Below are 13,331 nucleotides of genomic sequence, written 5' to 3' on the forward strand. Positions count from 1 at the left end.
ATTAAGGATTGGTATAATAAACAATTGGATATTATTACAGGCAGTTTTCCAATCGAAAAGTATTGGTTTTCAAGAATTCTATACAATTTCCAGGTAAACTTTTTTTCTCTCAAAGACAAAAAAAAACGGGGGTATACGTTTTACGGTATAGAACAATCCTAGGGGGTGAGAGCATTAAAATTGTGACTTTACTTTTCACATGCAATTTTGGACCACCCTAATAAACATTCTTAACAGGTACTTAATCTAAATATTGAACTGGCATTCTTGTCAGAGAGTTTCCAGCAGGGTATGCATGTATGTACATATACCATAAATAAGAGAAGCAAAATGTAATTAAACAAATATTTGGCATAAACAAGTGAAAATCGTGACATATTTTGCTGCGTTTTTCTCGCTTAATTACTAAATATTTGTTTCGGAAAATCGTGTTTTATTATGCTCTACGTTTTTTGTATCTTCTTAATATATGTAGATATCGAATGCTGAAAAACTTTTAAAAACGTGCAAATTCATATTTCTGCTTTTTGAGCAACGAACAAGATTTGGTCGCCTTAATATAAAAAGGCCCTGTCTAACAGAGTTGTTGAAACTAAAGTTATTCAGTTATTAGTTTACGTTACTAATTTAATGATTCTGAAATTGTATGTTATGCTATTAGGATTTTAGTGAGTAATCTACCGACTTTTGAATAAAACTGGATTTTCTGTGGAAATTAGTAAGGGACCTTCTGTATTAACCCTGCAAACCATACTTTCGGAATAATCTGACTAGTAGAGAAATCTTAACGAATTCGTTAAGAAATCACTATTTCCTTTTGTTATTTTTCAGAATTCCTAAAATAAAATGGAAGTGCTGTGCACCCTTCGATTCTTTAAGGGATTTCCCGAAGAATTAGTGACAGATAAAATGAAGATCGAAATTTTATATATTATTACAAATATGTAATGTTGAACAAAGTAAATAATAAACAAGTAAAAAATTAAAAAAAAAATACTTACAAGTTAGTTGACATCTAATGCAGAGTTAACCAACCTTGACTATTTCACGTAGGTACGCGAAGAAAATTGAGAAGGACTGCCCCAGAAATAATGACGAATGTTATACAAAGTAGCCAATTTATAACCAAAACGAAACAATTTAGTGAACTATAGACTTTTGCTATTTATTTCGAGCAAGATTTTTTTTTTCAAGCCAAAAAAAAATGCGAAATTTACCTGAAACTTTTTTAACAGTAATTAGTCGGAAATTTTTTGGTTTGATATATTATTTGTTTTGCATTGATGAACTGCAAGTTTGAGCTCAAGAGTTAATTTAGGAAATTAAAGCTCAACTTTTATAAAAAACGCTCGCGATTTCCTACAGGCATGCCACGCGCATACCTTTTCACATTTTACAGCAGCAAACACTTGTTTGATCTTTGCTCAAATTTGTAGCATAACTTTAGGCTAGAAATTACATATGTACCGCAGAAAAAATAATACAGCCAACCAGCACATACTGTCGTCCTCAAAAAAAAAATTATGCTCAAAATTAAAGTTTGAATTTGCCTAAAAAAAATTTTCACTTCTTGTGATATAATAGAGAAGTAAACGTAAATGCAGTTCGCTCAAAGCAACGCACAGTGGTTCAAAACTGGAATTTAATGTTCATAATTCACTTCATTTTTCAACTAATTTGATAATTTTTTTTTATGAAAACTTATAAAATTACAAAGAGACCAGTTGAGTCACATTTTTGAAATTTTTATATGTTTATATCAAATTTTTTAGTGCAAGCTGCGAAAAAATAGCCATTTGGAAAAAAAAAATCGATTGTCCCGTGTGAGTTAGTAAATTTTACATAGTAAAGACTAGTTGAAAACAATTCTCGGGTTCCCCCAAAATATAAAAAAATTCGCAAAAAAATTGAAATGTTTAAAAAATAAAAATTCACTTAAATTAATTTTTGTTTATGAGTTTTTAGAAAAATTTTGGGTATGCAGTTTTATAGATCATTTCAGCATAATAAAGTACAGATTGCTAGTTTCTAAGATTTTGCTTTGATTTTTAATCATTTTTTACGCAAACTTTTCGAGCACAACTGCATGTTGCTTAGTTTATATTCTTATTATATACAAATATTATTTAAACTGTTAATTACCAACATAAGTATGTAGTAATTACCAACACAAGCATTCTTTACAGTAGAAAAAATAATACCAATTTACAGAATAACAAAATTCAGCCTTTATTAAATTCTTCTTAAAAGGTTAAGAAACACGTTTGAGAATAGTTTCGTAACTATCAAACTATGGTACATTAAAACTAAACTAATGTAAAAAAAAAATGTATCCCCCAAATAAAGCTTTTATTTAAAGCAAAAACTTATGCCATTTCGCGCGTTTCGCTGTCCAAATTGTAAAAAGTAAGAATGCCAGAGTGCCCCAAACGGAGCTGTTGCAATTTGTGCCATCACCGATTTGCTCCAAAATCCACTTGGCGTGATGGGCGACATCGACGAAAACGACTGGTTGTGAACTCTTTTTGCAATCGACGCTTTGTGTTGAGGTAAGCGCCAGCAACTGATTGTTGTTGATCAAAGGTGAACCGGCGTCTTGCTCACAAGCGGCTTCTTGTTGCCCATATTTATATCCAATGCACACCATGTCCGGTCCATAGAGGGGACCATACTTTTCCACACATTGTTCATCACTCAGTTGTGAGGCATTAAGCGACATGAGCTGAGTGTAAGGAACGTGCTGCAAGCAAGGAAAAACTATTAGTTTTTGGTAAAATAAAGATTAGTCATGCGGTCACGCACACAAACATAGACACATATCAAAGCAATTAATGCAAAATGCCTTTTTCAACCCTAATGCCAGTTAGTTAAAGCTCACGAGAACTAAGGGAATATTAAAAAGCACTGTTTTGGTTTTGTATGTACATTAGACTGTACCACCTTACAAACAAACACAAAAAGTTTCGCTGTACACCCTTGAGTTAAAAGTACTTTTGCAAGGCAATTTCGAAATATGTAGATATTTTTTGATGTGCATAGTGGTCGAATTTTTATATCTGAATACATATTCCAATATTCGGATACTCAAAAAATCCGGATCGAACTCAAAGCCCTAGCGAAAATATTTTAGAGTAAGGGGTGTACTATGGCAAACTTGTTGGCTCTTACGCATAAAAAGAGAGCTTAAGCTAACCAGACAATTCTAGCAAATGTCTTTTAACTCACCACAGTCATTGTCAATTCTGGCAACTTTAGTGAAAACTCTTTAAAAGTCTACATAATGATGTTCGACTTCTTGATAAAAAGTTTATTTTTACATTAAATCAAATTTAAAAAACATATACATATATTTTTCTTTTTAAAACAATAAAAACTAAAAAATTTAAGAAAATTTTAATTAAAAAGGAAAAATAGTAAAATTAAATTGAAAAAAAAAACTAATAAATAAAAATATATTTTTCTAATTAAATAATATAAGAAATTTATTTTTCTTTCTAAAACAATAACATCTAATAACTAAAAAAAAAATGAAATTAGAAAAATTAAAAAAAAAAATCATACTTAAAAATTAATTGAAATTATAGAAAACTATTTTTTTTTTAACAAAATCTAAAAATTAAAACAAAATAAAATTTAAAAATACAAAAAAAAAATAGAGTGTAATCCTAAAAGTGAAATGAAACAAAAAAAAATCTTTTTAAATTATAAAATCTAAAACAAAAAGGAAAAAAGGGCAAAACACAAAAAATATTTAATTAAAAAGTAAAAAAAAAATACATTATGTACGCGTCTAAAAATTTAAAACAATAAACTCTTAAAAAAATGTAAAAAAATAGTTTCTTAAAATCAATCGAATTAAATAAACATATTTCTATTTGTAGGAAAATTAAATCTAATAATAAATATATAATTAAATTAAACGAAAAATATGTATAGTGAAAAAAATTCGCTGCACGAGGTTTCTAACCCGGATCTCTCGAAAGACACACCACAATTGCCCTGTAAGACTAAATTTTTGTACTGATCGAATGACCCTCAAGCCCAAGAATTTGTACTGAAAATCGAGTTGGAGCGTAAGCTCACTTTTTATGCATCTTATGTTGTATAATGTAATGTTATATTATGTTAAGTTATGTTACGTCATGTTATGTTATGTTATCTATGTTGTTTCTGTAGTATGATATGCTATGCTATTTAATGTTATTTTATGTTATGTTACATTATGTTATCTTCTACAATGCTTACTAAGCTCACCTGCTCTGTAGCAAACCAGCTGGTCACCTCAAACGTCTGCCGATCGATTGAGTCGCTTAGCATTTCTGGCGCCTCGCCGCTGCGGAATGTCTTCGAACTCAAAGCAATCGGTTTTACAGTGGGATGTGCGGGTGGAATATCACGTTCCAGCATTATAATCGCTATGTTATCGCGTAAAGTGCGTGCGCTGAATGTCTTCGGTTGATGTACGTGTGTCACGCCGTAAACCAGCGTGTGCTCGGTGCGTTGATAACGATTCAATGTACCCATAACAACTTTCAGCTCAGCCGGGTGACGCGATGTCTGCGTGCGGTAACTACATACATACATACATAAATATTTATAAACAAACGCATATGTAGATAAATATTGAAATATACGATTCTATAGTAATTAATAAGCCAAAGTGATTGGTAAGATTAAATTGTTTATGTTTTTTTTTTTTTATGATACAAGTATTTATGTATGTGTGTATGTATGTTGCGAGCATGCGCTTGCTGCGTGAACTTACTTGTGTACACACTGTCCGACGGTGAGCACTACAGAGGGGGCAATTACAGCGCCACCGCATATGTGTCCCTCTCCGAAAATGTAGTCTTCCAATGCTAAGCGTATGGAGGCCTGATAGCGCGCATGCTCCAACGATGCCTCACTGCCATTTATGCTGCTGGGATAGTCATTGAAAGGCTGTTCGGCGGCATTGGATTGTGTGAAGCCTGAAAAATAGAAAAACAAAATTATTTACTCATTATCCTAATTCGTATTTCATAAAATTTATGGTATTTTTGCTTCATCTTTTTCATAATCCATTTCATACAAGCTTCTGGTCTAGCGCATTGTCGGCACGTAATCAGCGTTAAAGTAAAAAAAAGTATGCAGTTATTGCTAACAACCGGCACGTGTTTGACTTTAGATAAGGTTTAGATTTACACTTTTTCTTCACACTGCATTAATTACGGGATATGTAGCTTTGTATTATACATCCACACTGTTATCGATTTGAAAAATTTCCGAAATTTATAATAGTGATAATAAGCGTAAATTAATTATGAATTGATAAAATTGAAATTTTTCTCAAGAATTACGCAAGCACTCTGTTAGAAGTTGTACACCTGTGGCGTCACGTGTAGGTATATCCATACATGTATATAAGTAGGTTTATTATTGCTCAACTTTCCTATTTTCAATTTGCAAAGTATTAGAATTGATTTCAATATTTAATTATTTTATGCCTCAAAGATTTTAAAAATTTCATAATATGAAAAGCGATCATTCCCTTTTCTGTAACTACTTCATCACATAAAAAAAAAATATTTTAAACAGCAAAATTTGTATTTGTATGAAATAAAAATACCTACATAAAAGGTACAAAGGTATGTAATATTTTTATATTCGAAAAGGCTATTCAGTTGTAATTAAATTTTATAGTACTAGTCGTTTGCAAATGTGTAGCTATTTTTATGCCGCAACTGTTGAGAAACATATTTAAATATTTTTATATTAATGTTGCGGAATTTTCCGCACATTGGGCCTTGCTAAACTTGATGAACTTTGCAACTGCCATCTAAGTATTTGTATAAGCATCACACATTCTTTAACTAAAAAATTGATGAAATGTTCGCATTGCATTGATAAGAACATTCCGAGCATATACATACCTACGTGCACCGTACATACATATGTAGGTAGGTACGTATGAACATTAAGATTGGTCGCAAAGAAAATTTGTCATTTACCGGGATTTAAATTTTTTCCTTTTTTGACCGAAAAAAAGTAACCAAGAATTTTTTAGAAAATTTTTATACAGAACTATATATTTTTTTTTTAATTCATTACATGCCGGTTTTAGGTATAAAAAAAAAAATAAAAATAAGTAGGTATAATATTTTATTTTATTTTTTTCAAATGTCCTTTTCGGCCAGGAAAATGGATTCCTTGACCCAAATGCAGTAAAAACATGTGTTTTGAACTTTTTAAAAATTTCATTGGTACCGCTCAAATAAATTTAAACCCCCGATTTTTTAAAGTAATTTTAAAGGCCAAGTAACTTTTTCTCAGCCAAAGAAACTATGTCTCTTGCATTCTTCATCTCAAAATATTTAAAAAAAAAACTGGTTAAGTTTATGTCGCTAGACGTTCTCGTTCTCAAGATTTTGTCACAAAAAAAGTTCATTCTCCACACTGTGCGACGTCTAGTGTGGATGCCATGTAAAAGAGCACCGTCACGATATCCATGGTAAGCAAGATTCTGCTGAAGGCTTTCGAGCCTTTGCGCGTTAGCGATGTGGAATATCGTTAGGCGAAGAAATGAAGAGCTGCATGCGCTCTACGGCGGCATAGACACAGTGTTGCGAATTTAAATACAGCAGTTGCGCTGGCTTGGTGATGTTGTTCGTATGAATAAGACGCTATACTAGAGTGCTCTATTCGACTCGGCGAAAGTCGGTTGGACGGTAAAAAAACGCCAAAAAGTAGAAGTTATAAGCTGGAAATCTAGAATCCAACCTGAAGAGTAACTAAGTCAAAGTTACTGCACGCTCTAATATGCAAATATGTATGTATATATGTTGTATGTGCAGCAATACCTGACCTTAAAGTTAATCTGATAGTCCAAATATTGATAATGCTCTATAAAAAGTGTTTATATGGAAATAAATAAAGATTTATGTTTCGAATATTTAACGGCTGGTGAGAGGCAAATTATACTACCTTAAAAACAAGTGCAACTACATACATATATATGCAGGCACAAGTATGTAAGTTCATATGTACATATGTATACGTATAAATTTAGTTAGGTATATTTAAAAATTATTCAGGTCAGTGTAATCAGAATACATGCTTACTTATATACATAAATATGTTACTTAAATTGCTATATGAATGTACATACATACATAGGTACTAAATATGTGCAAACATATAAGTATACTTATTCGGGTTCGAAATTCAGTAATTCGAATAACAGCCGCATTCCTTTTCTATCCAGTTGCAAAATAATTATATATAGACGAACAAAATTAATTCTGTAATGTGCGCTATTTGAGGCTAATCGCAATTAGACTACAGATGTTTAAGCCTTACTCCAGCGAGATAAAAAAAACAGCTGCGGCAATAAGACTCGGAAACGATTTAAGTCCTACGGCATAAGATTTTAAGGTACAATGACCGGTCAGGGCTCCAGGGTATTCGCTCAGTGCCCGCTGGGAACAACGTTGCCACAAGAACTTCTATGCCACCCAAGTCAGGAAAAAAGTATGCAGTTTCCTAAAATGTCACAGCTGATTAGGGAGTAGTTCGAGGTGATCACAAGTGAGGTATTCGTCGACCAGTCAGAGAACATAGCGGTACGAGTTGTGTCCATATTACGTAGGACAAGCGATATGGGGGTACATGTTTAAGCTTCTAATAGGTATTAGCTATTTAGTCGACTGTTTCCTTTATTTCGGCCACCTCTGTGTGAAATACGCTGCAGAAACCGGACAGCCTTAACATAAGATCCTCGGGGGGTTATTGACAGTACATACACGCCTCTTTCATTCTAGAAAATGTTAACTGGACATCTTTTTTAGAGTCTACCACTATCCGATTCAATCTTTAGAGATATGTGCGTAGTGAAAGATCCGATCGGGGCCAGTCTCTTTTGGTTTGACGTCGAAGCTTCGAAAGATTGGCAAATATCCACACTCCAAAATACTTGATTTTCTCAGACAATACAAGTGGAACGCTAGCGATCGAGGGAAGATGGGCACTAGACTCTTCATGCCTCAGATATATAGTGGACGGGACAAGCTTCAACTTGGCCAAATTAATAGTAAGTGCACAGCTAGCAGACCTTTTAATGAATGATAATTTAAGATTAGATAGAGTGTTCAGAAACTTTCCTCTGACGTTGAGTAACATGTCGTCGGCGTAGGTCGTAGCCTCCTTTCCAGTTCGTGCAGGACGTCGCTGATGACAACATTCCCTGCGGGCCTGCAGCGGCACTGCCCCACTCTAATAGGACAGTTCTATCGTGAATCATGCGGGGCTAAGCTTTAAGCTCGCAGTCAAGAAAAATTCAGTTAGGCTTATCGCAAATCTGACTAAACACCTATGTATATAGCTATTTTTCTGCTATAAATAAATGTGAATATATTAATAAGTACGCTTGCACTCATGTATACAAAAATTACTAAGGTTAGAAAAAAGTATTAACCCCAAATACAGAAGCTCAATTTGTTAGGATGATTATGAAAACTACAAAACTTTATTTTTTGCAATCAAGAGGCTACACGATTACAGACTTTTTTATGAATTTTCTTTAGCAATTTGAAGTACATATTCATTATTTATCAAGTAACATGCATGTTATGATTCGACTGATTGGATGGCCTGATACGGCTCAGAGATGCCGTACTATCACCACGTTAGGAAAATTAATGAGTACACCATGGTCGTAACGAATGACTTGTTAAACAAACGGGAAGACTGTGAGATCACAAGATTATTATAGCTGCGGCTTAGTTAGAAAAAGACAAGGGGCATACTGAAACTAAATCGATCTGCAGTAAGAGTCCTTACCGGCGTCAACACAGGACACTGTGCTATAGCACCAATGCTTCAACGATAGCGAATACCAACAAGTACCATCTGCAGAGGCTACCGTGATGAGGATGAGGTAGAGTAAATCTGTGTCGATTTCCAGATCAACAGACGAAGCGACTCAAGCACTTGGGTTCACGCTTTTTCCACAGTCTGAGCAAAGTAGCAGAGGTGGAACTGTTAGATCTCCTCGGCTTCATCAGGGATAGTGATTGGTTCAGTAAAATAATGGCTTAAAGCTATTCTTTCGATTTAGGTACGTGTCTCCTCCTCACACTCACTAAAAGAGGGCACTCACAATGCACAAATCTGTCACTCGGAGACTATGCTATAATCCACACACGCCCTCCTAACCTAACCTCACATACATACTAGAACGTACCAGAAAAAGAAGGTTCGCCATACACCTTCGAATCTAAAGTATTTTTAGAAGGCAATTTCAAAAAAAAAAATTTCTAGCCGAACGTGGGGTCGCTTTTTTAGATTTTTCGTCAAACTTGCGGGAATTTCAGTCGGATCTAGTGCTTACCCACCATATCTCAGTACTTTTGTAGCTCTCTAACGCACCACCGTAATGTCAGTAAAGCTCGCCAAAAATTATTAAGCTTTTGTGATAGAAATATTTCGATTCGAGGCAATTGCGATTTTTTTCGCCTGCTTACATTTGTCGTCATAACTTCGGCGTTTATAGTCGGCTCTAAAAGAATGAAAAGTATGTCGATGTTTATGTCTCGATAAGAAGATATTTATATTTTAAAGTTGAAGTATTTTTTTGCTTTTTTATATGTACATATTTTAATAAGTTGTCAGAGTTCAAATAAGTAGTTATAATTGTTAGTTATCAAATATTAGAACATTGTCCTCTGATAGGCTATGAATTCTGCACTCTACTTTTTTCTGGACAGTTTTAACGTAATGCAAGTTCGAATCTCCAGTCGTCGGTTTGGAGTTCGGCCATTGCAAAATAGACTGCATTTTCTGAGACTTTTCGAAGGTCAGAAGATAAACAGCACGGATCAGTGAATTCTTTGTCTGATTGGATGGCAAAATTGTCCTCTTGGCTCATCTCATCTTGGTGACTCCGGCTTCTCCATTCACATTATTGTCCTGTATACATATCGAACCCTAACCGCCAAAAAAACGTAAGCGACATATTCAAAAAAAATTTCTTTTTGATGCAAAAAAAATGCCGCTTACGTTTATTTGGCGGTTAGGGCTCGATATCTACATTTAAATTTCCACTTTTTCATGGATGTATATAGGCGTCACCGAAAAATGTAAAAAGCGACCCAAGGGATCCTACAAAATTGTTTTTTCCAAATTGCCTTGCAAAAATACTTTCAACTTAAAGGGTAAAGTCCAGTGCATAGGTTAATTTACAATACTGCATTCAGTTCAGAGAAATGCATTTATGTTAATTTATTTAATTCCAATATATTTTAACTGCTTCACTTCCTGCATGTTTTTCATTTTATTTGTAATTGTCCCAACAAAAGTTTATAAAAAACCGTTAACCAATAAGTTCCTATGTACCTGCATCTTTTTGCGCGTTATATTAGCTGAACGTTTTTACTAACATAAAATCTATTGAACTTTTCTCACTCTCAATTGTCCGTCTACGCATTAAATATGCAAAATACTTAGCAGCGCTTAAACTGAGAATTCAATTTATTGGCGCGTGCCAAAGGGCACTCAAATGTCAGCACCTGTTTACATATAAACTTCTATCTACAAACATATGTACATATGTATGTAACATTAGCCATGACAATGAACCATTATACATAGATAGCACTTCAATTATGAAATGTTAGAAAAAGAAAATATTGTATAAAAATTGTGGTGGGTCATTAACTCGTTATCATAACATAGCTTAGACACTCAATAACTCACAAAACCAACTTTTCGTTTTTCTTTTTTTTAAATTATTATTTTTTTACTTCTGCGCAATTCTTTTGGCATTAGCTGTCACTTAAATTCTCAATTACCGCATTTAAAAGAAACCACTTGCGGAAATGCAGTAAAAACACTTGGCGTTATTGATCGCGTGTAATCACAAAGCAATTGTTTTCATTTATAATTTTTTTTTTGTTTTTTATTTGCAACGATAACTTTTTTTATCTTCCTCACTTACTTGAATGCATTTCACTGCATAGAAATGCCAAAATGAAGATTTTGACAAGTTGTTGTGAGCTTTCGGCGCGATGCATTTTCCAGCAGCTTTCGGTAGTAGCACTCCTCGGAAGTTATTTAGATTGAATTCAATTTTAAAACCGAACTCAGAACGATTCTTTGGGCTGTCAGAGCTCCACCACCGATGTTCCGCTTTGTAGCGGCGCCAATTCTCAATTGATTTTCTAAATTCAACAGCAAATGGAATGAAAACGACAGCACAGTGACGCCGACGGTTTTGCTTTACTTTGGACAACACATACGGCTCTACGTCGATATGTCCATACATACATATGTATGTATGTAAGTATGTATGCACTAGTAAGTTCGTACTTACTTACCTATCCATAGATAAGTACCTAACTATACATATATATTTGTATGGATGTACACTAGGGTGGTCCATAATAAGTACAGTCGGAATTTTAATGCTCTCACCCCCTAGGATTGTACTATATCGAAAAAATATACCAATATTTTTTTTTTATTTTGAAATCAAAAAGTATTTAGAGGTCGCTCAAAGCGCTCAAAATTTTCCATGTATTTTATATGTAAAAAACAACTTTTCGTAGAAAAGTCATGAAATTCTTGAAAATCTATATTTTTCGATCAGAAGGCTGAGAACTGGAGCTTTTAGGAGACTTCCAATAATAATACCGAATTGTTTATTTAACCATTTTTTAATACTAAAGCTTTTTTATTTATTTCTCCATTGCATTTTCTGGGGGGTTTGGCGGACCTATAAAATATAGCTACTATGAAAATTTTTTTTTAAAGATACACAGTTTTCCGTTCGAAAAATATTGATTTTCAAGAATTCCATGCCATTTCTACGAAAAGTTGCATTTTCCCATATAAAATACAGGAAAAACTTTGAACGCTTTGACCGTCCTCTAATAATTTTTTGATTTCAAAAAAAAATGTATACATATGTTTTCGGTATAGAACAATCCTAGGGGGTGAGAGCACAAAAATTCCGACTTTACTTTTCTTCTCATGCATTTTCGGACCACCCTAATGTACGAACGTACGTTGTGCTATTCATATTTATATTCCGGAGCGGCTCAGGTTAATAGTCCCTTAAACTGATCATAAATTTTTTAATCACCTTTTATTATTGATCGTATGATATGTATTTAAATAATTTGTTTATTAACTATAAATATTTTTTTCACTAAGGTACAGCGTATACACTGCCTCTTCCATATACTAAATGAAATACATACTACATACATTGCATTAGACTGTACCAGAAAAAAAGTTTTCCGTACACCGTGTTATTATGGCCGAACGTAGGGGTAGTATTCTTCATATCTTCGGCATTTACAGTTGGATTTTAAAGTATGATATGTATACCGATGTTCTTGTCTCAAAGAGAAAATTTGATTGTTCTAAAGTTCAATGATCTCAAGCACCTCGTTTTAAATATTTAACCACTGGAACTGCGTTCATACTACTTTAACGTACCACCCTAATGTCAGTAAACTAAAGCTCGAAAAAAATAATCAAACTTTTGCAAAAAATAATTTCGATTATTCAAGTAGAACTATGTACATATATAAAAATAATAATTTATTGCCGAATGTTGTCACCAACAAAAATGTATAGAGGTTCTAAACTTTTTTCTTTTAATTGTCTTACTTTCGTCTTAGCGGTGTATGGCGAACTTTTTTTATATTCCTGTTAGGTGGCACGGCCTAATGTATGTACATATGTACATACATACCAACTCATAGCTTGCGTACCTATCGTAAGGCTAACTTTGTTGTACATAAGTGTCGGCTAAAAAGTAAAAGGCATTTCAAGCTTCTTTAGGCTTTCGAACGATTTTATATACATATGTAAGAGGCACTCAAAAACAACGGTTTAAAAAGCTTCTTCCGTTTTATACGTTTCGGTCGTGTTTTATTTCATCGACGACAACCAGAGAGAGCTTTTACTCTACACCCGCCCATGGAAAATAGATAGAAAACTTTTAAAGGCTTTTCCCGCACGATATCTATGTTTGGCTCGTTACAATTTTAAGTAAACCAGTCTCGAGGTTTTTTAAAGCCCATAGTATAAACCCTCTCCGATTAAGCTTATATATCATTGCCCAATAGTGACAGAATACCAGATTGCGCCCATCTGAGATGATTTTTGAGAATAATTTTTATGTGACGTCAACTTGGTGCAGTTGCGAGAGAGAAATGTCAAAGCGCGATCAAGAATGCAAGAAGAAGAAAAAATTTTGCAAGAAAAACCTAAACAAGTTGTACAAGTGTGACGTCATATAAACAGCGATTCTTTAAATAGTCATCACTGCCGGCTTTTAATCAATA

At 33.6% G+C, this 13,331-nt stretch overlaps 1 protein-coding gene across 1 annotated transcript; it reads right to left on the reverse strand.

Annotated features, from left to right (window-relative positions):
- Positions 1-2,204: 2,204 nt before the first annotated feature.
- LOC118733177 (trypsin epsilon-like) lies at positions 2,205-11,224 on the reverse strand. The gene is made up of 4 exons (XM_036462459.1): positions 10,973-11,224; positions 4,766-4,970; positions 4,255-4,570; positions 2,205-2,740 (listed from the first exon to the last, which is right to left on the reverse strand). The coding sequence occupies exons 1-4, from the start codon at positions 11,046-11,048 to the stop codon at positions 2,354-2,356; spliced, it is 984 nt and encodes a 327-aa protein (XP_036318352.1). The 5' UTR covers positions 11,049-11,224; the 3' UTR covers positions 2,205-2,353.
- Between the last annotated feature and the right edge of the window lie 2,107 nt (positions 11,225-13,331).

Source organism: Rhagoletis pomonella, unplaced genomic scaffold, assembly GCF_013731165.1.
Source record: "Rhagoletis pomonella isolate Grant_MI unplaced genomic scaffold, Rhpom_1.0 Rhpom_scaffold_00002, whole genome shotgun sequence".
NCBI classification, from domain to species: Eukaryota; Metazoa; Arthropoda; class Insecta; order Diptera; family Tephritidae; genus Rhagoletis; species Rhagoletis pomonella.